The 26,943-nt window shown below is 38.9% G+C and overlaps 1 protein-coding gene across 1 annotated transcript in view; it reads right to left on the reverse strand.

The window, feature by feature from the left end:
- TBC1D5 (TBC1 domain family member 5) overlaps positions 1 to 26,943 on the reverse strand; it is a 568,371-nt gene that overhangs the window by 252,550 nt on the left and 288,878 nt on the right. The window contains exon 5 of the mRNA XM_056129598.1: positions 17,995 to 18,064. Within this exon, the coding sequence (XP_055985573.1) occupies positions 17,995 to 18,064 (70 nt within the window). The remainder of the gene's footprint in view (positions 1 to 17,994; positions 18,065 to 26,943) is intronic.

A 26,943-nucleotide genomic window follows, 5' to 3' on the forward strand; every position in this document is an offset into this window, starting at 1 on the left:
AAGGAGTTCCCGGAGATGATCCAGTTGTTACTAGATCATCTCATTTTTGAGATGTGACTAGAGTTAAAAGCAGAACCAAAAGCTAGGGTAGAATAAAGGTGATCCCGAGGTGCTGTAAAATCAGTGTCGGATGGGTAGAAAGTGAGGGAATGCAAGGTGAGAAATTTGAACCTGTGTACAAAGGCATCTGGTCCCACTGTATATGCCAGTTTAAAAGCTGCTGTAATAACTGGGCATTTCCTTTATCAAAGGCAAAGGGAAAAGTCAGACCATGCAAGTTTAACTCTGTTTCTAGCATGCATAGAAATAAATTAGTAAAAGTTGCCTGTGAACGAGGGGCCAGAGTGACAGTACAGGGGGTAGGGTCCTTGTCTTGCACGTGGCCATCCCAAGTTTGATCCCCGCATTCTGTATGGTCCCCTGAGCCCACCAGGAGTGATTCCTGAGTTCAGAGCTAGGTGTAGATCCTGAGCATCACCAGGTGTGGCCCCCAAACAACAACAACAACAACAGCAACAACAACAACAAAAAGATTTTTATGAAAGGACAATACCATAATTCTAACATTCCATGAAAATGAGAGCATGCACATTTATGCCCCTGTAAAGGCATGGTTTTAAAAATACCATCCACATCGAACAAGAAACATCTCACTTAAAAAAAATCCTTGGAAATAGAAGAAGTGTAAATCAGGTATGTCAGCATCAGCCTGTAAAGTATGGCGCCAGATATGGGTAAGCTACAACATTAGAACTGCAGGTGCTAAGATCAACCAGATAAACACTGATGTTATCTATAATTACCTCATTTTTAGCTTAAATCACAGGTAATGAGGGAACTCAGAGACTCTAAAAGGCAATTAGAAATTGTACTGGCTTTTTTGCTTCCTGTATCAGGAATTTTTAAAAACTTTGGTTTTATTCAAAGCTTTTTTTCGTCCTAAAGAAACATCAGGGCATATCACTTATACGAATATAAATAAATACAAAAACAGAATGCACAATTACTCAGAAGTACAGAGAAATTTCTTCGTACAGTTAGGCAAAATGTGTTCTCTTATGATGAGACTCCAGTGAAACAAAGACAACAAATAGTTCACTATATAATGGGCTTGTTTGAATTAATTGGTGATGATTTTTTTTAGAGTTTGGATTTAACTTAGAATTGAAAAAAACCTACCTCAACATCCACAAAGGCACAAGAAAGAAAGCGACAGTTTAGAGACTCAGATATAATATTCATTTAAAAGTTGTATTATTATTCATTTAAAAGTTGTATTATTTTTGTCTATTATAGTGCCTATTATAGTTTTTAAGTTCAAGGTCATATTAAAACTTGTAGACTCAAACATTCCTCCAGAACAGGATTCAAAAAAGCCATATGACAAGGCTCTAAAGAAACAAAACAAATATATAATAAAAAGGCATTCTGCACCTAATCAAAAGATAAGCCTTCATAAATGAGGTGAGGAAAGACTCTGTATGAGACAGTCTCTATTAAAAGGTGGGCAAATTAAAAAAAATAAAAAAGGTGGATAAATTAATATTTTATATTCTACAGTTAGCTGATGTTTCCTATAAATAACTGGGATAACTGGCATGGGTTTCTATCCGTAGAGAATCTGTCACACAGTCTATATCATATGCAACACTGTAAGAGACATACAAAAGGGGGCTAACTTATAGAGAACTCTCTCTTCACAGAAATATGTGTATGCTAAATTAAATTCTTTCTCTTGCTCTGACAGCACAGCAGGAAAGGCACTTACTTGCCTTGTACTCAGATGACCCAGATTTGATCCTTGGAACCACATATGGTTCCTTAAGTCCCACCAGGACTGCTCAGCAGAGTGCCAATGAAAAGTCCTGAGCACAGCCAAGTGTGTCTCTAATGCCATTAAGTAAGCACCTGAAACTCATAAACAAATAAATGCTCTTAAAAAAAAAGAATTTTTTCCTTATTGGGGGAGAAAGATATAGCACAGGTTAACTTCATGACTAAAAAACATGTAAATAAGAAGGTTTTCTTTATGGCCGAGATTAGTACCAGGAATTTTACTCCATGGCTTGGAGGCCAACCACACATACTAGGGGAAAAGGGAGCTCAGATAAAGAGGGGAACACCAAATAAAGGTGTTGGGAGGATCCTCCCAGGATGGGAGAAGCATGCGGAAAGTAGACTATAGACTAAACATGACTGTCACCCATTGCCTCTTTTGCAAACCACAACACCCAATAAGAGACAGAGAACAAAAGGGAATGCCCTGCCACAGAGGTAGGGTGGGATGGGGGGCTGGGGGGTGGGAGGGATACTGGGATCCGTGGTGGTGGGAAATGGGCACCGGTGGAGGGATGGGTATTTGATCATTGTATAATTGAAACCCAAGCACAAAAATCTGTAAGTCTGCAACTGTACCTCATAATGTCTCACTAGTAAAAAAATTTTTAATAAAAAAAAATATCTACGGAGCGATAGCACAGCGGGTAGGGCGTTTGCCTTGCACGCAGCCAACATGGCCGACACAGGTTCGATTCCCAGCATCCCATATGGTCCCCCGAGCACCGACAGGAGCAATTCCTGAGTGCATGAGCCTGATCATCGCCGGGTGTGACCCAAAAAGCAAAAAATAAAATAAAATAAAATAAAGATTAAAAAATAAACACTACCATATAAAGTTGCTCCTTTAAAATAAAAAAAAAGGTTTTTCTTAAAAAAAAGAGCTCGCCCCCTATCCCCTTATTAGGAAAAGAAAGATAAGAGTACAGATTAAACAATACAAGTGGTTTTTAAAAAAATATAGGCAGGGGCTGGGCGATATGCTCAACAGAATGAATTATATGTTCCATATGTGGAAGCCCCAGGTTTAGTCCCTGGAAATGACAGTCCCCTGAGCCGAGTTGGGAGAAACTCTGAAAAGACACAGGAACACCACGGTGTGTGTTCAGTGGTAATTCGGCAAGAGATGGAATGCAGGATATAATTAATTTGAACTGAGCCCACTGACAATAACAATCTGATACAGAGAGCACGGCATCTGTCTGTCTCTGTCCCACTGCCTCTCCCTGCATGTGAAGCTGTACCACCACCCTCTGCCTTCTTGCTTTCCTCTCACCTCTTTCTTACCACATACAGGTTCGGAATGCAAATCTTTAGTGATTACAGTGATGCATCCGTAACTTACCCAAATGCTCAATGGTGAAAAAACTACATTTGCATTGTGAGTGTAATGCAACCGTATGCAAGAAGAGATGGGCACAAAGATCCAGAAAAAATGGTCGTTTCAAATGAAGACAAGTGGGACCGGTGATAAATGCGCTTCCAGTTTTAAGGTAAAGAGGTACACTGTTTTATAATTTTTCTGGATTAATCTACCTGGGGAAAGAGTTTCTCATGGACCTCTACAGAAGTGAGGTCATCCAAAGATATCCTACTCATTTATGATTTAAAACAATTCACTAATTAAAATAAAAAGCCCACGCTCGAACACCTCATTTACTGAGCATCATGAAAGGCCAGTGCATACCATGTTAGTGATTTCTTTCCACAACCCTAAAGTACTGAGTGTAGCACAACATTCTTAAGACCTCAAGAAAAAAAAAAGTGTGCAGATGTGGCTTAGGAAGTGCATGGTTACTCAGCCCTGAATTAACTCCATGCCAGGTAGCTTTGGGAATTCTCCATTCTTTTCTCAGAGGCATTTTTCTCATGACCACTGATGTCAGGCAATCAGCCACAAATTCATTCAATAATTAAATATTAATGTTTTGAAATCCAAAATATGTATCCCGCTGTCGCTTGCTCAGTTTTGTTTACCTTGGTGGAAAAAAGGGCAACTCTAAAATTGCCAGGATAGAGCCATCTAACCTAACAACACAAAGTGCCATACTTAGAGAGAAATGGACAGAGACACAGAGACAAAGAGACAAGAGACAGAGACATAGAGAGACACATACACAAACAGAGACAGAGAGAAAGAGAGGGACAGAGAGAGACAAAGAGACACAGAGAGGAGAGAGAGAAAGAGAGAGAGAGAGAACATGGACCAAGAGAGTGCAGGTTATGATATGCAAAGACTCTTTAAGTTAATGTTCTTGAATGAATCAAACTTTAGGTGATCCTAATACTTCATCCCTATTTATAAGTCTCTTTATATTCTAGCTGATTGAACCTATAGAAATCTGAACTCTAAAATGACCATAATGTTGCTGTATATCTAAAGTAAAGGAGGGAACTCCTTCTCTTTACACTGGCCACTGAGACTGACTGAGAGGAAAGGGCAATGGAGAAATGAGAATGAAGGAACCAGGGCTGTGAAGACCTCATTTGAGTCCGGACTATTTCTTGTGTGTGCTAGCATTACCAGTCAGAGAAGTAGTGTTCCTTTTAAAAAGTTGCCTCCCTTCACAAATGAAATACTTTTCTCATAACCTTGTTCCCCAAATTAAACCATTTCACAAAGTTCCTGCATTAGGCAGAGGTTTCCACTACTGAACTTCTTTCATTGTTTTTTTTTTTTTATTAGGGGCTATTCCTGGCTCAGTACTTGGGGGCCACTTTCAGGGTTGCATGGGGACCATGTGGTGCCAGGGACTGAGTCTGGGGCTCCTGCAAAGAGTGTGCCCCTGCGCTTGGAGTTATCCCCCAAGGCCCCATTTTTGAATGTCAGGATTGTTTGAAAGTCCATCTACTTCAAAAGGCACCAAATGCAGTCCTGCCTTTGTGATAAAAACCCTTCTACTATTTTGGTATTTGTTAGTAATATGCATACACGCAAATTCATGTAGCTTCAAATGGATGCTACAAAACAATAACAGGATTCCTTTATAACAAAGAAAAATAATAATTCTTTTATAAGAAACAAAAAAAAGATGTTTCCCTGTAGTAGTGACACAGAGTGCTACTTACAAGACTGAAAATGAGCATGACCTAAAATTATGTTTTTACAAAGCTATTCAAAATCCTGCTTTGAGGCATGGACCCGAGAGACAACGGAAAAGAAACGTGGGGGCTTCTAAGGGGACACGGGGGTGTGTGCGGCTTAGGGAGCCATAGGGAGAAAGAGGGGTGGGAGGGAGCAATGCTAAAGTTGCTGCACGGGTCACTGTGACTTTCTCTCCCCGTTTCCAAATCTCCCATATGGAAGCAACATAACAGAAAACCCAAGAAAGATCCAAGTCTAACCTGCATGATGAGAACACAAGAGAGAACTGGGCTGTGGGTGTGACTCGGTAGTGCTATGGGAAGGGACAGTCAAGGAACAAGGAGTGACTGTGACAAATCTGAGCACATCACCACGGCTGGATGAAACCCAAGCCACAAATTAGACGGTGCCTGCTTCACTGATAATCCAACTCTTCCACTAAAGAGAATGGCAGGATCTGGGGGTACATTAAAAAACTTGGAACAAGAGTTTTAAGATGTGTCTTAGCTATCTTGTTTTTTTTTAATCCCCCCAATGGGTGGAGAGATTTGGGCATGCCAAGCCAATCACTTTCCTAATCTGAACAAAGAGCTTGAAATACGATCTTGTAAACTCCTTGAGAATATGTCACCCAGACTAAACCACTTCTATATCTATCTCAGAACATTGTATTTATAATCATGGAATGAAAACTATGTCCATATGTTCAGAAGATACTAGGGCATCTTTTAAATTTCAAATATTCTCTCATCAGCAGCCTATTCTTTATGCCATGGCTGCTTTACTGATGCTTTCCTTATTTCTAGGCACATAATATTCACTCTCAATGATATTGATGTCAGCTCTTCCATAGAGTTCTGTACAATTTAAAGATTCACATTTTCAATTCCCAGGAAAATTTTGGATCATCTATTAAAACACATCACACATTTATGATATAGTGTATTCTACATTTTAACGCTATCACCAATATGTTCGTGCAAAAGAACAATGTCACCACATACCTAAAGACTCTTATTGTGTGGATAATTTTAACTTATCCATAAAGGGAAGGCTGTAATTTTAGAGCTGACACATTAAAGTTCAATAAATCTACCCATCTAATAGTGTTAATCTACCACTCTGCGCCCCTAAATAGTGTACTGCTAGAGAATAGAGCACGAAAAAATGCACTTTCACACAATTTATTTCACAGAACTGGGTAGCAAACATATTTTCGTCCTACCCACCACCCAACCTCCCTTAATTTTACCCCCATCTGATCTTCCCTTTGGTTTAAGTAAAATGCCGTCATTATCAAATCACTTGATAATTATGTTAGCTGCTTCCAATTCCTCTGGAAGATGATGAATGTAGCAAGGGGAGGGTTTATGTTTATTCTTCTTCGGATCCTGAGTTCAGTACACTGCTTTGGTTACAATGAGTTTAGAGCAAAAATCTGCAGAATAAGTTGAGATGGAAGTTCTCTATAACAACGACTAAGAGATACAAAACATATGTCTTGAAAGTATGATCAAAACTAAAATGCAAAAATAGGAATACTAACCATTGTCACCTCCCCTTCACCTGTCCTCTGCCCCAATAAGGCACTGTGATAGAAAATAGACAAAAGCTGAGTACCAGTTTCTGTTAAAAGTCAATGAAAACTTATCCCTTAAGCTGCTTCACTGAGACTTTTAAACTGTTCACCAGAAAAAAAAATTTTAAGAATCAGAAATGAGACATTACACAGCGCTAACTATAAAACTATAGAGCAGATGAATAAATAAGCAAGCTCCTGTTAAAATGTTAAATAAAGCTTTATAACTTTCTACTCTAAACCCTGATCCAATACAGTATTTTCTCAAATGATAGAGCCAGTAGTATATTCCAGCATCATTAACCGAGCATGGAGTTGATTTTGCATATTTCACTACCAAACCTAAAAGGCAAAGCCTGCTGCAATGTATTGAATGGGGCTAGCCAACAGGGACTGGGGGGTAGGGGGGAGGGAGGTGAGAAGGAGGGGGAGCATTTCAGCTGGGAGCATCAGGGATAAAGAGCAGTGTCCAGGAAGAGGCGCTCACTCACAATTTGCCTGAATCAAAGCAGCTTGGTCTCCAATTTCAGAGGCAAGCCTGTCTTTTTAGAGGTAAACATTTACACAGCCTTGGATGATTGGAGCTTGCAGCTGACTGTGTAAATAAACAAATATGAAAACATTTCCACTAAAACCTGGTTACAGATAATAAAAAGGGCTTGCAGGGGCTTCAGGAGGAAAGAACTCAAAAGGTAACTCTTATGCCCGAGTCTGAGTCATGCTAATTTATGGCTGTAAATAAAAACAATCTAGTTAATGAGCAATAGCACAGCGGTAGGGCATTTGCCTTACAAGCGGCCAGCATGGCCGACCCGAGTTCAATTCCCCCTCTCGGAGAGCCCGGCAAGCTACCGAGAGTATCTCGCTCCCCGTGACGTATTCATTATGCCAGACACAGTAACAACAAAGTCTCCAATGGAGACGTTACTGGGCCCGCTCGAGCAAATCGATGATCAACGGGAGGGCCTTTACTTTTGCTTTACTAATGTATTTTCAGAGCCTCAAGTAATCAATAATTAGTGTAGGCAGATTTTATATTACAAAGAAGCAGAGATACTGACCAGTTCCGCTCTCATAAAAAGTAATACAGTTACTTCACACAGAAAAAGTAGTCATCATTCAAATGTGATTTTTTTTTCAACCTTCTCTCAAATGTGGTTCCATTATGGAGATACGGATAAAAGATAATACTGTGGTTTCAATTTCTGGAAAATACAAAGGTTTCACTTTTTGTGAAATGATTATTTAACTAATAATGTCTCTGAAATTATTAATGAAAAATGCAGGCTGTAGTGGTGCTTGAGTAAATATAGAAATGAGAAATAAAAACATCTGATTAGGAGAGTGAGGCTAAATATAAGTCCAGGTTTAATAAACAAAAGATTAAAAATGACAAGATATCTTTTAGAACTATAATCTGATTATGCTTTAGAACCACACAGAATCAAATCAAACTAATTAACCTTTGTACAGAGTTAAAAAATACTTTTTTTTTAGGTTAAAAATGTGAATTAAACAAAGAAAATTTTAGAAAACAGGAAAACTGAAGAGTGAAAGTATTATCTACTAAACAATAAACTGATGCATTATTTATTGCTTAGTAAATTAATTACTTCATGTTAGGAGATTAGGGACAGTCCTTTCATACACTTATTTATGCTCTAACTTTGAAGAGGGAACTACTGACTTTCTAATTAGTACAAATGAAGTAACCAAGAAATTAGAGATTTGTCAACCTTACCTAAGATCACATTCCTCAAAGAAGAAATACAAATAGCCAAAAGGCAAAAGAAAAGGTGCTCTACATCACTAATTATCAGGGAGATGCAAATAAAAACAACAATGATATATCATCGCACACCCCAGAGATTGGCACACATCAAAAAGAACCACCAGCGCTGATGTGGATGCAGAGAGAAGGGAATTCACTGTTGGTGGGAATGTCAACTGGTCCAGTCTTTCTAGAAAAAAATATGGATCTTCCTCAAAATACGAGAAATCAAGCTTCCACAGTACCCAGCAATATGGATTCTGGGAATTTACCCTAGTGGCCAAAAAAACACAATGCAAAAAATTCACCTGCATTCCTATGTTCATTGCAGCACTATTCACAATAGCCAGAATCTGGTAACAACCCAAGTGCCTGAGAACGGATGAATGTATAAATAAACTATGGTGCATCTATACAATGGAATACTATACAGCTGTTAGGGGAAATAAAGTCATGAAATTTGATTATATGTGGATGGACATGGAGCTTATCATGCTGAGTGAAATTTATCAGAGGGAGAGGGACAAAAACTTTGCAATGATATCTCACAGTGATTCAATAAAACTAAAATTTAAAAAACAGATCATATTAAGTGGTTAAGCTAAAACACAAATTTCCATCTTAGTTCTGCATGCTTTTTTGTTGTTGTTTTGATATGGTTTTGGGGCCACATTCAGCAATGCTGAGGGGTCACTCCTGGCTCTATGCTCCAGAATCACGCCAGGCAGGGCTGGGAAACCATATGTGGTGCTGGGGATTGAACCTAGGTTGATACCCATCATACATACACACAAATATGTATTTACAGCAGTATGGCATTTGCCTTGCACACAGCCGGCCGGCCGAGCTGGGTTTGATTCCTCCGCCCCTCTCTGGAAAGCCTGGCAAGCTACGGAGAGTATCTTGCCTGCACGGCAAAGTCTGGCAAGCTACCCTTGACGCATTCAATATGCCAAACACAGAAACAAGTCTCACGATACAGACATTACTGGGCCTGCTTGAGCAAATCGATGAACAATGGAAGGACAGTGACAGTGAAGGAAAAATGATGTAATTCCATTATCCAAGAAATTAAATATATCTTTCCAATTTGCTTATTACACATACAAAGGATACATAGAAATAATTTTGCTAAAACTTAAAGCCTAATTTTTGAAATGCACGTCATGACTAAAAAATGTTTGGAAAAACTTAGCTTTCAATGCAAGAATGGAAACCAGAGGGTGGAGTGACACCTCTCAGGGCTGGAGACAGAGCTGAGAGCCAGAGTTTAATCCCTGTCACCTCGGGGACTCCCTTGAGTACTGCTAGGAGTCATCCGGGAGGCTGCAAGCACTGCCGTGCTGAGCACTGAGACTGAGCACCCATCCCACAAGGCCAGATAGAGCTGAGAATGAACCCGGGGCCCCCAACAGTGCTACGGAGACCCTACACACCTCAACCCCCCAACCCACCAGAATAAAAATCTCCAAAAAATAAACAACACCGAACCAACTATCATTTCTTAAAACCTTTCTCCCAATTCAGACAGCCATGGACTCTGTCATCATAAGAAAGGGAAACAGTTTTGGGAACTGTTCAGTCTCAAGAAACTATTAATACTATATACCATTTTTGAGAGAAGTGCTCTTAAGACTTTTTAATTAATTAGAAAAACATTTGGGCGGGAGTGGAGGTTCTGATCCATATCTGGTAGTGCCAGCTATGCCCAGGAATACCCGTGGCAGCTACTGGGTGTGGGGAAGCCTATGTGGTGAGGGGATGGAAATCCAGATTGGCCGCATGCAAGGTAAGTGCCCTACCCGCTGGAATATCATTCTAGACACAGTTTAATTTTTTAAAAAAATTCCCTAAAAGAAACAAAATAAAATGCACACAGGAGCGGCCCAGTGGCCATGAGTTCAATCCGCAACTATATGTATGCGCTGTGCACAGTCCTGGCCGCTCCACTCTCTGTGTCTGAGCTTCCTGGCACATCGGGTGGTTTTCAGTGGCCCTTCACCTGGGTGGTGATGTGAGAGCACTGCAAGGAAAGGGTGTGACCAATGCAGCAACACCCCAGTGTGACAACCACGATGTGTGAACACCACAACTAAGAGTGTATCCAGGCCCTGCCCCTGCAGAAGCGCAGCAGCAGAGGGGATAGAGGAACGGAAATAAATAACATTCAAAATAAGTAATCAAAAAAAATTGATCTATGGGGGAGGGGGGATGTTCCATGATTTCTTCAATGAAAGTGTCTCTGAAATTTGAGATACAGAAGTATTCACAGGGAAAAACGCTACAGAGTCGGAGAGTCTCATCTTTAAGCTTAGGTTATAAGGATTTAAGGTCCAAGGTCCATAGTCATTTCCAAGGCTCACATGAACCCACTCTCCCAGTTCTAGGATTTATGTTTCAAAAGACAGAATACAGATTTAAAATTCTTTTTTTTGCTCCAACTTGTTTTTTTTTTTGAAATTCAGTACCAGGGTTCTACCTATGCTATGACAACCTTTGCCTATTGGCTGTGAACGGAAATGATCATGCTTCATTATTCTGAGCCGTGTCTCTAGGAGTAAACAGCTACAAAATATTAATGGAAAATAATGCGACTGTCAAGATCCAGAAGGCACTGCATATGTCGACATGTATTATGTATACACAAATGTATGCCTTGGTAATGGAATGATAGCACAGCAGGTAGGGCATTTGCCTTGCATGGGCAGACCCGGCGACCTGGGTTCAATTCCTCTGCCCTTCTCAGAGAGCACGGCAAGCTACCAAGAGTATTCTGCCCGCACGGCAGAGCCTAGCAAGCTCCCCGTGGCATATTCGATATGCCAAAAACAGTAATAACTCTCACAATGGAGACATTACTGGAGCCCACTCTAGCAAATAGATGAACAACAGGAGGAGAGTGCTACAGTGCTACAAATGTATGTGTATAAGAACACCAGTGCGTGAGCACACACACATACACACACACACACACACACAGAAGTGATCCTTAGTGAGGTTGGGAGGGGGGTCCCAGGCCACTCCCTGCAATGCTGCATGGTGCTTGAGAGTTTTGTGGTCCCAGGGCTCATTCTAAGCACGCACTGTCCCATGGTCTTGAGACCACGTATGTTCTAAAAGCACCTGGTGGAAAAACATATTCAGAAATGGCACCACGTGCAATTAAGTTGTAAAAATAGGGTAGACTAGATGATTTACGACAGCATATACTGACTTTAGAAAAATCAGAACTACAATTTACAGATTCATTTTAAAATAATCACACAAGATTAATATTCTAGGTCATTTATAGAAAATCAAGCTGAGGTCTGAAGCTAAGGCAGGATTTTGAAATGCCAATAACTGGCCTGAGTGTTCTCTAACTAAATTAACAATTAAATTCATAGACTTGTGCCCGCACAAATCCAACCTAAATTTACGGACAAATGCAGTAAAATGAAGTTATTTTCTATATTGGGAATCATAGCATTACACTTATAAAAGCATTATTGACTCAAAAGCCATAAAGGCTTCCTATAAGCTTCTGTTAAAAAAAAAAAAAAGCAAAACTTGGAACAAGAAAGATATTTTGAAATCTAAAGTAAAAGAAGGAAAGTTTAAAAATGTTCACCTTGAAATTATTTCATAGGTCACTGTTAAACCACCTAATAAGATAATTAAAAACATGCCAGCAGCTGGTACTAGAGCTAAGCAGATTAATGTAATAGTCTGGAGTCATATGTGCTGGCAAGGGGCTTGCCTCTTTGGAGAGGAGAAGGTCAGCTGCCCTTGGGAAGAGGAGGACGGCGGTGGAGACAGCCCTTCTGCTCTGTGGGCTGGGGCTAGTGTTACTGAATGAAAGCACTGTCACACAGTGGGAACCAGCAAACTTCTTTTCTTTCAGAAACCCAAAAAGTCTCAGCTGGAATGGATAAATAAGAAACAGGGAAAGCACAAAGAAACTGACAAACACAGTGATTTGCTGGTGTTGAAAATGTACAGAATAAGTGGCATCTGTCATTATCTCCTCAATTCTTATCCATTTTCTATTTTAATAGCACCTGCAAATGTGATGGATAGAATATTTTCTGCTTGTCTGCTTTTGGTTTGGGGGTGCTCTGAGGCTATTCCTGGTTCTGTGCTCGGGAGTAAGCCCTGGCAGTGCTCATACATGGTGCTGGGATTCAAACCAGGGTCAGGGTAGAGGGTGCTGCATGCAAGGCAAGAGCCTTACCTTGGTTTCTCTCTATCTCCCCCCTCTCTCTCTCCTTACCTTTGGTTCTCTCTCTCTCTCTCTCCCCCCCTCCCTGGATACATTTTAACATAAACACCTAGATAAGATCTAATCCACTACCCAGGCATCACATAATGATCACACCAGTGCCCAAAAGTTAAATACAGTTGTCACTGTCACTGTCCTTCTGTTGTTCATCGATTTTCTCGAGTGTGCCCAGTAGCATTGTGAGACTTGTTACTGTGTTTGACATATCGAATACATCACGGGTAGCTTGCCAGGCTTTGCCAAGCGGGACGGAGGAATCAAACTCAGGTCGGCCGAATTGGCTGTGTGCAAGGCCAATGCCCTACCTGCTGTGCTATCACTCATACTCTGTCTTAATCAATGAAGCAAACTCACAACAGACAAATATTCAAATTAAAACCCCTTAGCCATGAAACACAAATATATGAGTATTAGGCCCAGAGAGCTATGGTTAAAATTTATAGATTTAAAATATTTTAATCTGTCAAAAATCCACCCCTGATTTTAAATTAATGTAAAGATCTTCTTTTCTCTTTACTACATGAATAATCTGTTATACAGAGTTAAGCTAGAATTTTTTTTTGGGGGAGGGGGAGGGAAGGGGGTTGTACACCTTGAGGTACTCAGGGCTCATTCCTAGCTTTGAACTCAGGGATCATTTCCGCTGGGCTCTGGGGGAACAAATGGGGTGCTGGGGATAGAAACTGGGTTGCTACATGCCAGGCAAGAGCCCTACCACTGTACTGTATCTCTGGCCCTTAAGCTAGAATACTCCATCAGAGACTGAGAGTTTTCACTCCCAGGTAAAGTTTGTCTGTAGTTTGCTTCCTGGAACACAGACAGAAGTTATTTTCCTATAAAGAACATGTAAAGAAAAAAGCTTCCTTTTGGCTTCTCTTTATTAGAGTCGTGTAAAAAAAATGACAATATCAAAAGATTAACAATGCTAATGACAACACTGGCCGAAAGATAAAGGAAGCTGAGCACTCACCACACTAACTCTTTGTAACAAATCAAAGTGCTGCACTATTACCAGCTGAGAATCCAGAACACTGACTTACCCTGAGGCTTCCAGGTATTGATTGGGGGTCTGAATCAAGCCACTGCTTTGGTATTCTTTTTCAAAACAAACGGCAAAACAACAACCAAGCAATATAAACAAGAAACTATATTCTCTTGAAACTGGTAAGTCTTAGATAATCACACAATTTACCCCAATTAATACAAAAAACAACAAACTGAGCATCAATTGTGGTGACTGACTGGAGAAGAGCAGAAAAGTTCCTACGGCCTCAGCATATGCCTGCCATAAAAGGGTCCAGCCACTGGAAGGCAAAGGGGCCTCTAAGACAACGAAGCCCTCCAGATGCTTCCAGATTCTGGCCCCTGCGAATAGTGCTGCAGTGAACATGGACGTCCAGATGGCTCTTCTGCGGTGTGGTTTTGGGTTCCCGGGGCAACTCCCAGAAGTGGAACAGGTGACTGGATAAAAAAACGATGGCACTTTGACACAATAGAATGATTGCACTCATTTGTGGGATATACCCAGAGCAATGGAAACAAGTCCATGGTCAAAAGCTGGTGATAAGTGGTAATGGTGAGAGGGCAGGTAGGCTAGAGAAGGGACCACCATGTCAAAGAGAGTTGGAAATGATCATTCTGGACAAGAACTGAGCGCTCAAAGTAGGTAAAGCGACAAACATGATAACCTTTTAGCACCTCTATTGCAAACCATAAAGCCCAAAAGGAGGGGGAGTGATGAGGGTGGGGAAGAGAGGGAGGGGGGAAGGAGAGAGAGACAGAGAGAGAGACACAGAGAGAGAGAGAGGGAGAGAGAGAGAGACAGAGAGAGAGAGAGAGAGAAGAAAAGTGCCTACCATAGAGGCGAGGTATACTGGGGTCACTGGTGATGGGAAACATATACGGTGAAGGACATTGCATGACTAAAACCTAACCTTGAATAACTTTGTAACTGTGTACCTCATGGTGATTCAATTAAAAAAGAAACAAAATAAAATGGAAAGGATCATGGAAAGAGCACATTGGAAAAAAAAAAAGGAACAATGAAGATGTAGATTTACTATGGTGAGTCCGGATGAATTACTATAATGTCATGGTTCTGAATTTAGATTTTTAGAAAGATTTTATCCCATATATGGTATCTCAGTCTTGTTAAAACAGCTCTGGGACTTTGAGAAAGTAACAAGTTACATAAGATGGGGCAGAGAGTATGGCAGGAGAGAGTCTGGGGGCTTGCCGAGTTCCAGGAAAGGGGTCAAGGAAGTCCTTGTTATGGACCTCCGTGTTTAGTGAGGGGTTTACACCACTGGGGCTATCGGAGGGCTTTTGGAGGGGTGCCACTATAACCCCCCCTTCATTCACGGCTTCTTTGGTGGAGGGATGCAGGGGGAAATTTACGCAGATATATTTTTATATATTATATATGGTATATATGGTATGCCAGCGGGCTGGAGCGACAGCACAGCGGTAGGGCGTTTGCCTTGCACGCAGCCAACATGGCCGACCTGAGTTCGATTCCTCCGCCCCTCTCGGAGAGCCTGGCAAGCTACCGAGAGTATCTCGCCCACACGGCAGAGCCTGGCAAGCTCCCCGTGACGTATTTGATATGCCAGACACAGTAACAACAAAGTCTCCAATGGAGACGTTACTGGGCCCGCTCGAGCAAATCGATGATCAACGGGAAGGGCCTTTACATTTACAGGGCCTTTACATATGGTATGCCATGCCATACATCAGCTTTTCAAATTAAAAATGTTGTAGGAAGGAAGCAGCTAGGTGCAAAAACGTTCATTTAAAATATGCTTACTCCTTCCCTTCCCTTGGTTGCTGCTACTGTGAAGACAGGCACAGGTGGTCACTCATGGGCCTGACTATGGTGCTCGCAGGTTTGTATTAGGTGAATGTCCATCTCAGAGAAGATAACTTAAGATTTATGTATTTTTTTTCCCTTTTTGGGTCACACCTGGTGATGCACAGGAGTTACTCCTGGCTCTGCACTCAGGAGTTACTCCTGGCAGTGCTCGGGGAAACCATATGGGACGCTGGGAATTGAACTCAGGTCTGCCGTGTGCAAGACAAACGCCCTACCTGCTGTGCTATCTCTCCAACCCTTAAGACCTATATTTATTGTGGCCACAGTCATATGAATATTCATATGCGGTGAGTAGGCTGATGGCCAGAAGCATGTATCTATGGGCTTGGAGAGATAGGACAGCACATGGGTGCTTGCTTGTCTTGCACACGGCTGACCCAGGCTCCATCCCGGCATCCTATACAGTCCCAGGAGCCCTGCCAGGAGTGACCCCTGAGCACAGAGCCAAAAGCATGCCCTGGGAACTACCTGGTGTGGCCCCCAAACCAAACCAAACCAAGCAAACAAATACCAAAAACAAAACAAGCCCTTATCCCAAAACAAAAAATTATAGTACTAAAGAATGTTTGAGGGTTGGAATAATTAGGTTTTTCTAATAATCTATTTTCTACTTAGTTTACAAAGAACCACTTGGTAGCCCAGAAATTATTTTTCACTTTTACACGTAAATTTTACTGATAATTCTTTTTTCATTTTAGTCATCTGCAAAAATTTCTAGTTTTGTCAGTGAACCTTACATTGGCAGTACATTCTAAAGCAGTGCTTCTATGAATTCTGCATTTAACCCTTGCCAAGTTCACAAGTAAGCTCATTAGATTCTAAGAGCTACTGCTTTGAGTAGAAAAATATTCATTTCACACCTTAAATATTAAAATACCATTTAATAACAACACTGGCCTGCCAACTATCAAAAGCTCATTTTTATACTCATTTTATATACTTGAGCTTTTTATCTTGCCTTTTTAATTACAATCATAAATTAGTATCCTAACATTACAACACTGATAGGCATTAATTAAAAATATATTAGTTAACAACATTAGTATTTATTGTGCAAAGTTGGATCCAGAGTTCATTTGGAAAAACAATTATTGCTCAATAATATTAAGATGTTTAATGTTTAAACTATTCAATAATAAAACAAAGTAATTCTTTGTCTTCAATTAATGTATTTCTCTTAACTTTATATTATTCCATTATTTACTATAATTACTAAACTACAACTGTAATTGCAAAACTTAATTCGGCAACAAAATTTATAAAGTGATTTTTCTGTCCTTTGAAACCATTTAGTTTCTTTTTGACTTATATTTTTATTACATTTATATTAAATAATGGTATTACCATCATAGATTTCACATATATTATGATATTAACATTTCTCAGTTATATGCCAAACCATGAATATTTAACTATCTTCTATATTCACTTTTTTGGGGCATGAACAGATATAATATGCCCAGATAAAGAATTTTACCTATTATCTAATGTGTCAAATTCCAAACCTTATATTTTACTTCAGTACTAAGTGTTAGGAGATTCTAACGTTTATAAGGTAGATGCATACAGTGAAAATATAATGACAACATATGAGTTTTACTGCTGTGATAATACCCTTCCAGGACACCGTGGGAACATAAGCCTTTTGTAATATCCATGACACTTAAATGACTGATTATTTATACAGACCCCAACTGGTATTTTAAAAAAAGATGTCAAGTGTTTCAATTACCATCTCATTTCTGGAATTCATAAGCAAATTGTTAAAACTTCACATTTACCAGAATCTTATTAAATACTACCTACATACGAGGCCTCTGGTACATATTGAAAGCTTGCTTGGGGTTCTCAAGAAACAAATGACAGAGCTTCAATTAGAGATACAGACGTATTCAAATAAAAATATAAAGATTTAAACATGAATCCCATGTTCTATAAAAGGAGTTATAGCTTGATTCTCAAGTAATTTTCAAGAGTACAGTTGTCCTTACATATATTTTCTAATGTTATTACTATTAGAACTAAAAAGAATTCAAAGTACTCCAATTAATGCATTTCTGGAAGAATCTGCATTGCCTATTATAATGCCAAAATGTGGTATTATTGAATCTATAAATTTTCTTCTACAAAAAAAAAAACCCTCACCTTGCTCTTACATTATAGTCCAGTATGCAAATCCTCAAGTATTCCTAAAAAAATTACCGTTACTCTTCTTCCCAGGTCTGACTATTAGGAAGGTAAAAACACCAATAAATATATATTCAAGCATGTTCAAGTTATAAGGAGAAAAATAACAAGAGACTGAAGAAGATACACTTGATCTTAACTCTTATGCCCCTTAAGATAGCCAATAAAATTGTTATTTTAAAAAATAACTAATAATAAAGTAACTAACAAAACAGGACACAAACAAACATGAACAAACAATATACCCACGGATTACATTTTATAATCTCTTAGGAGTCCATAAGCAGTATATTCTGCTTTCATTGAAAACTGAAACAAAAAGGAAGTCTTCAGTATTAGATTACTACAAAAACAAAAACGAAAATATATTATATCATCATGAATCTAAGTATCTGTGACCTACCTGTAGGAATTAAACGTTCCATCAGAATCTAAAGTTGAACTTGTTCTTCTTCCATTTTTATTTGAGTCTCCTAGAAAAAAAATTGAGGAGAGTGAAGGTTCTAAGTTTTAATATGCAGTGTACTGGATAATAAAGCATACCTGATTTCTTTAGACATTTATTGTACTTCTAAAATATAATCACATCCCACTACTCACCTACGTGGGAACACTACAGAAATAACGGGTTATAAGAACAAATGAAGTACAGTACAGTACAGTACAGACATCTTCAATTGCATCACAGACAAATCCAAAATTCTGGAGCATTTAATTACACTTTACTGTCTACTAACAAAGGGCAACTTTTTAAAATTTTTTTATTTCATTTTATTGAATCACCATGAGATAGTTACAAGCTTTCATGTTTGGGTTACAATCACACAATGATCAAACACCCATCCCTCTACCAGTGCACATTCCCCACCACCAATATTTCCAGTATATTCCCCGTTTCCCTCTCCCCCCCTTCCTCCATGGCAGACATTATTCCCCATAATCTCTCTCTATTTTTGGGCATTATGGTTTGCATTATGGTTTACAGACACTGAGAGGTTATCCTGTTTGATCCTTTATCTACTTTCTGCACACATCTCCCATCCCAAACGATTCCTCCAGCCATCATTTTCTTAGTGATCCCTTCTCTATTCCAGCTGCTTTCTCCCCTTTGCCCATGAGGCAGGCTTCCAGTTATGTAGCAATCTTCCTGCCCCATGTATCTACTATCCTTAGGTGCCAGCCTCATGTTCTTTTATACTGCACAAATGAGTGCAGTCCTTCTATGTCTGTCCCTCTCTTTCTGACTCATACTTAGCATCGTACTCTCCATGTCTATCTAAGCAAATTTCAGGACTTCATCTCTCCTAACAGCTGCATAGTATTCCATTGTGTAGATGTACCAAAGTTTCTTTAACCAGTCACATGTTCTAGGACATTTGGGTTGTTTCCAGATTTTGGCTATTGTGAACAATGCTGCAATGAACACAGAGGTACAGATGTCATTTCTACTGTGCTTTTTTTTTTTTTTTGCATCCGCGGGATGTATTACCAGAAGTGATATTGCAGGGTCATATGGAAGTTCAATTTCTAGTTTTTGAAAGACTGTCCATATTGTTTTCCAGAAAGGCTGGACTAGTGGGCATTCCCACCAACAGTAAAAGAGCGCTCCTTTTCCCCGAATTCACACCAGCACTGGTTGCTTTTGTTCTTCTGAATGTGTGCCAGTCTCTGTGGTGTGAGATGATATCTTGTTGTTTTGATTTGCATCTCCCTGATGACTAGCGTGGTGGAGCATTTTTTCATGTGCCTTTTGGCCATTTGTATTTCTTTTCTGAGGAAACTTCTGTTCATTTCTTCTCCCCATTTTTTGATGGAGCTGGAGGTTTTTTTTTTTTTCTTGTACAATTCTACTAGTGTCTTGTATATCCTGGATATCAATCCCTTATCAGATGGGAATTGGATAAATATTCTTTCCCACTCTGTGGGCTCTTTCTGTATTTTGGTCTGTTTTTTTTGAAGTGCAGAAGCTTCTTAGTTTAATGTAGTCCCACTTGTTTATGTTTGCTTCTACTTGCATGGTCAGTGCTGTTTCATCCTTAAAAGATGCTTTTAGCTTCAATGTCGTGGAGAGTTCTGCCTACATTTTCCTCTAGGTGCCTTATAGATTCATATCTGATATTGAGGTCTTTAATCCACTTTGATCTGACTTTTGTGCCTGGCATTAGGCAGAGGTCAGCGTTCATTTTTTTGCAGGTAGCTATCCAGTTTTCCCAGCACCACTTGTTGAAGAGGCTTTCCTTGTTCCACTTCACATTTCTTGCTCCTTTGTCAAAGATTAAATGATCATATATTTGGGGGTCTGTAACAGAATATTCAACTCTGTTCCATTCGTCTGTAGGTCTGTTTCTAGCCCAGTACCATGTTGTTTTAAATACTACTGCTTTGTAGTACTGTTTGAAGTTAGTGAGGGTGATGCCACCCATCTTCTTTTTCCCAAAAAGAAGATTGCTTTAGCTATTTGTGGGGGTTTACTGTTCCTTATGAATTTCAGGAGTGTTTTATCTATTTCTTTGAAGAATGTCATGGGTATCCTGATAGAGACTGCATTAAATTTGTATAGTGCTTTTGGTAGTATTGCTATTTTGATAATGTTAATCCTCCCTATCCATGACTGACCACTTGCTCAATCCAAATGAGAACAGGAAGAGAAGGGACCTGGTTTGTTCTCCAGGTCTCATTTGACATCAGGGACAGGAGTCACAAGTACATACTAAATGAATTTTTAAACCCTTCATATTCTCTCCAAAGTTTTATAACTGTGGGTAAAAATTCAGTATTTCAAAAAGAAAAAAATATAAAAGGAAAAAATCACAAGGTATTTTTGCTAACAAGTAGAAAAAACATTTTCACTTAAGAAACTGGGAAAATTAATAAGTCAAAGTTAGAGGCTGCTGACTACCAGCTTGAAGATCATTAAATAAAAATACTTATTATAATTTAAAAAAAAATCTGTACCAGTGCTGCAATATTAAAATATATAACCTTATTATAAATTATATATAAAATATATAATATTATATAATTTAAAAACTTAAATTATAAATATATAATTCACATAAACTTTTGTTGGTAAATATAATGTGCTTTGCGTGTGTGTAGAATCATGATGATGCAAAATTTGCCTTGCTTTAGAACACCCTAGGTTTGATCACTAACACCCCTGCTGCCACATACACACAGTCATACACACACACACACAGACCCTCACACACATTCGCTTTGAAATTTAGTCTCTCTCTCTCTCTCTCTCTCTCTCTCTCTCTCTCTTTCTCTCTCTCTCTCTCTCTCATTTTGGGGTTGATGCTCAGGGGTTACTCCTGGCTCAGTGCTCAGGAATTACTCCTGGTGGCACTCAAGAGACCATTTGGGGTGCTGGGAATCAAATCTAGGTTGGCCTTGTAAAAGGGAAGAATCCTATCTGCCATACTATATCTCTCCACCTACCTGCCCCCCCCCCTTTTTTTTTGAGAATACAGTCTCTATGAAACCACCATATGGCACTATCAAATACAGTATTTGTTTCTTAGGAAACAAAAAAGACTAGAACCTGTATTTCATGTTACTCATGCCAGTATGGTAACTTTTAAACATCAGGATATTTTCATTTTAATGATATTTAAAGCTTAATAATTTAATGATTTATCCCATTTTAATTTATAGTTTTAATCCACTTTGAAAAATCTAAGGTGCCACTGGAGATCATCACAGTGGTCCTGGTTAAGTCAAATAGTAATTATAGAGCTTTCACTTTAAAGATGAGATTATTTTTAATTATTGAGTATAGTACTTAAGGTACCATACTTATATAATTATGGTACTCATTAAATGGTTATTGAAAGCTGAAATGTAATTTTAATGACAGCTACCTATTTTTCTTTGCACATTTTATAGTTGACAGATTAGTGAAGAATGTTGGTTTGCTTCAAAATGTTTGCAGCTGTGCCTAAGTGTTTAGGAGGATGAGAAGTGGACTGAACCCACTCTTAAAACAATTCCTTTATTTAAAGAATATCTTTCCAGTGGTTTTTTTTTCATTAACTAAAAATCCCAAAATAGATTACAGAATTAAAAAATATTGGCATATTTTGTCAAAGAAAAGAGACAAGAAGCACTTACATTAAGATTAATATATTTGTTAATTCTTTGAAAATATGGGTACTATAAAGCTATTCATACAACATATACTTCATTTAAAAATAGTAAATATACAGTAATATATTACAAGCTAAATAGATTTACAAAAAATTAGTATTTGTCTGGCTAAATGAAATTTTCCTACAACAAATGTTATTTAACAGCTTGCAGACATTTCCTGTGAAATATTCCATAATCAGAGAGAATAAAGTACTATATCATACATTTAAAACTGAACTTTCTTTTGCCTTATAAGTAAAGACAGTGATTACTTAAAAACATAAAAATCTTAGAAATGCAGTATTTCTTCCTTTTTGCTAAGAGTTAGCAGATCAAATACAAAATCTTGCAAATAATAGACTTAGATTTTTTTTAAACAATCATGTTTCATCATCTAAATGTATTTAAAAAGGTTTCATTATTTTATAATGGTTTCAAAATAAACATATCACATTAAATGTAACCTGCGAAGGATGGTAATAAGGGGAAAAAATCAGATTTCCTTTCTTAAAAACATACCAAATAAGGAATAGAAATATTTAACTAAACAATGCGAGAGAAAAGATTTCAGACTTAGCTAGAAGAAAAAGGCAATAAAGTTTTGAAGCGGGAAAACTGCTTTGTTCCTTGAATCCTCTAGTTGAAATTAATTATAGCAAATGTTTATGAAAACATCTGTTCCTTACAGTTATAAATTCTTAATTTTAGTATGGACGATTCTAGACTCTTATTTTGGGAGGAAATTATCTGACAATTGAGAGGTTTACAAAAGAAAAGACAGATTTTGTAATTCTGGAAAATTGTATATACAGTGGGTTATATCCTGTAGAGATTTTTGTTTTTCTGAAACATTTGGAGGGGCTTAAAACCAGTAACCAGAAGAAATCAAAGACAAACAAAAATGCTCATCTTTCACTCAAAATATTCTTAGGATAAAAACATCTGTAACCCAAGACACTATCAACTAAGAACTAAAAAACAAATATTATTCTATCAACCTAATGTAGAAGTCTGTCTGATAAAGTATTGATTTTATCAGAGATTTTAGTAAGTCTAGGGCCAATACAATAATGGAAAGGTACGTGTAGTGTTCCCAAAAATAACAACAGAGGGTGCAAGAGAGTTTTCTATGATGTTTTTAGTTGCTGTTCTGACTTGAACTAAGTTTCCACGTAACTGGAATAAGGAGTATAAGTTGTTCTCAAGTCAGAGATGAGGATGTATGTATGAGCACTGATACATACCAGTACATACACACATTATTAAGGTAATCTTATACCAAGTCCTTTAAATGGTCAAGAAGCACAAATATTTAAAGACATTTTAAGATAACAATTCATCTCTTTGCCTGGAAAGTAAACTAATGGAGAAAAAGACTGACAAATACAATAGTAATGTAAAGGGTATTCAATATTTAATAAAGACTGCATGGTCAAATAATCTAATAAGTTAAAATTTTTTAAATGCTTGAACTTCATCCATACATAATACACATTATTAGTATATATGCATGACATTATACAACATGTTCTTACAGAAATAGAGCATCATTTACTTGTGATCACTACCATTTACATTTCACATTCATTTCTCATTGTTTAGTAACCTTTTAATCAATTAATAACACAATTAAAATAAGGTGGCTAATTTGAGAAATGCTGTAGCTCTGTTTTTAAAATGACAGAGCACAGTAGTTTATGGTAATTGATAACATACACATATTTAACTTATTAAGTTATTGCTTAGTAACATGTATAATGGTTGTTTATGCTTCAAAACATGATAAATCAAAATTCAGATCCCTTTCCAGTTATTCTTATTGGTTTGGTGTAGATCAGGTCATGCACACATGGAAAATAGTCAGAGATTTAGGGGGGGAAAAAACAACAAGCAAATAACTAAATCAAGAAAAAGAAAAAGAAAATCTTGGTGATATTTTTACTTTTACTTGTACTTAACAACATCACTTCCCTGTGGAGTTATCAGTTCTTTAAAACAAGGCTAACAGTGTCTTACATTTCAGAAGCAGAAATCTTGCTGGGAACTCAGACCCTGTGGTGCTTGGGGGTCACCTGGCAGTGCTGGGAGAGCACATGATACCAGGGATCAAACTCAGGGCTCCACACGTGACAGGGAGGTGAGCTAGGGAGGTGACAGCTCATGGGAACTATCTCCCTGGCCTCAAAGCATCAGTTGTGAGGAGAGAAGCTGGACTGAGAAAGAAAATCTAATACCTGGTGTAGGGGGAGCAAAAATCGATTTGCAAATTATTGTGCAAACTGTCCCAACTGCTTTAGGCGTTTCATGAAGGACTGAAACAAGACCTTCGTGTCTTTGTGTCTTTTTCACCCAACTCAAAATAAAGGGTAAACATTACTCTTTAGCACCCAATAGGCCAAACCAAAAATCAGCAAAAGCCTGGGTCAAAAACTTTTAAACCGAAACATAAAATAGGTAATTTTTTTTTTTGGCCCAAGAACAAAAAGTTTGTGAGAGATTCCTTGGGGAATCAGTACATTTTAAAGGACTCGTGTACACAAGAGGATGTAGGAGAACATGCACATCCCCAAGGGCAGGATGCTTAATCAAAAAGAACCTGGAGGACTGTAAACTTCCACCTAGAGATTATCACAAGGATGAGCACAGACCTGGCAAAATGATAAAGGGCTGCTAGGCACAGAGCCAAGCGGCAGACAAGTAATGATTTAGGTTTCTTATTTAGTTTTTGTAAGCTCCTGGAATTCAAGGAATCTGTCAAAACCTTAGCCCTTTACAGCTAAAAACACAGATTTCTGAAAACACACATATCAAAGAGTAAGTCTGCTAACATAGTTCAGAAAATGCATTCAACAATCGGGCCAAAGCAGAGTAATATAAAAATAGACAAACCAAGGGAAGGAAAAAAAAATCTGATTTTAAGAGTCACTAAAGTATAATACAAATACATATTAGTGTCACCGAATGTCATGGAAACAAAATTCCACAAATCAGATAAAGAAAAGGAAAAGTACTGCTGATAAACAAATAAAAATAGACTACCTCTGAGCAATCCAGAAACTGAATTAACTGGACAAAATTTTATAACACTGATGTATGCTCAAAGAGAAGATTTTATAACACTGATGTATGCTCAAAGGGAAGAAGAAAAGGAAATCAGTAAATAATAAATGAACAAATTGAGACTACCTAAAAAAGATGGAAATTATAAAAGGGTACACAATTTCTAGACCTGAAAATTGCACTAACTGAGAAAAGAAATTGACAATAGAGGGTTCAACAACATGGGTGAGCAGAGAGAAGAGAGAAACAGGAAATTTGAAGAGAGTACAACTGAAATTACTGAGTCTCTGGACCAAAAGTGAGTAAAGAGAATGGAGAAAACAGAACCCATAAGTTGTGTGTGAACCCCACACAGGTGCATGTGGTCGAAGCACAGCAAGAGGCATATTCTGAGAGACTGAGAAACAGATGGAAAAAGGAGAAAAGAATATCTGGGGCGTTGCAGAAATAGTGCAGTAGGTAGGAAACTTGTCTTGGATGCAGTCAATCAAGGTTCATTTCCTGGCATCCCATATGATCTCGCAGCTCTCTGGCCAGGAGTAAAGTAAACCCCGGGGTTTGGTTCTTTGACCCCCCCCAAACCAAACCTTTTTTTTTCTTTTAATGTGGTAGTTCACATACTTTGAAAGTGTCAAGTATTCCGTTTGCATCTCAACACATTCTCTATCTTGAAGAATTGCCAGTATCTCAAGCTGAGATGTGTACTCTCAGCTCTCTCCTCTCTGGAGAAGCCCATTTGTTCTTTGACCATCTCCCTGTCTCACTGTCTGTCTGTCTTTCTCATCTTTGTCCCTTACTCTTTCTCTCTTCTCCCTCCCTCCATACCTCTGTCTTCCCCCACTTGCTCTCTCTCCTTCCTCTTTCCCTCCCTCTCTGTTCTTCACTCCTCTCCTCCCTCCAATCCTCTACCTTCCCTTCTTATCTCTTATCTCCTTTCCTTCTCCCTTCTCTTCCCCACCCTTCCTTCCCTCCCTTCCTCCTTTGCCCCTTCTCATATTCCTCTAAATGAAAGATTCACAACTAAAATATTAGGAAGATAACTTGTCAAAGTCTCTGAGTCTTGGCCGCTGATGGGATTACACGGCGCCAGGGGGCCAGGTGGTGGGTGTGACCCCCGCCTACTGGAATTTGGAGGATCTGGGTGAAAGATGCTCGACTCCAATTCGAGTAGGCTTGGAGGTCTCAGCCCCGGAACCCGCGTGGCTTTGTCCCTCTGCCAGTACCTTCAGGTGTGCGGAGAGTGGTCCCATCAGCGGCCAAGACTCAGAGACTATAAAATCCAGATCCCGGACGAGAACAGTGCAGTCTCTGCCCCCGCGCCTCGGTGTTCCTTCCCGGAGTCCCTTGGAGGGGAGCGGGTTGAGCTTTCCTCCCCGCCCCGGCCAGGGCTACGGCAGCCGGAGACCTCCAGGACCAGCCACCACCATGCTGAGACCACTCTCCGCCGCGCGACATCTTATCAGAACTTTTCTTTATGACATCTTATTATCTCATTCCTACTTTGGACAAACTTGCAGGCTATCGAATGTAGCCTGCCCACAGGGCAGAGTCTGGCAAACTCCCCGTGGCCTACCAAATATGCCAAATACCAGTAACAATGATGGGTCTCATTCTCCTAAATAGCCTTGAATATAATCTCAGGGCTAGGATGAAAGAGACGTTACTGGGGCCTGCTCGAGGCAATCGACGATTAACAGGATGATGAAATGAAATGAAATGAAATGAACTTGTCAAAAGAAAACAGAAACCAAAAGTCAACAAGATAACAAATGTTAAATATGCTTAAAGATAAAAGACTGTCAACCAAGTATTTTATAACTAGCAAAGCACTACTTCAAAAAAGGAGAGGAGAGGCTGGAGAGATAGTACAAGGGTTAAGGCACTTTCTTTGCTCACATTAATCTTTTGATCCCTACCACTGCATATGGTCCCCTAAGCAGCACCAAGAGTGATCCCTGAGCACCACCAATGATGGACCCAGTCTTTCCCCATCCACATTAGAGAAATCGAAGACATTCTCAGAAACACTAAAGTTAAGAGTTTGATACTACTAGAGATATTGTAGAACAAAGATTCCCAAAACTGATTCTGCCTACACTGCCTTTTCAGGAAAAGAATAGCACAGAGCTCCTCTGAAAATCTACCTTCTTTAAGACAA

This window comes from Sorex fumeus, unplaced genomic scaffold, assembly GCF_029834395.1.
Source record: "Sorex fumeus unplaced genomic scaffold, SorFum_2.1 ptg000072l, whole genome shotgun sequence".
Taxonomy (NCBI): domain Eukaryota; kingdom Metazoa; phylum Chordata; class Mammalia; order Eulipotyphla; family Soricidae; genus Sorex; species Sorex fumeus.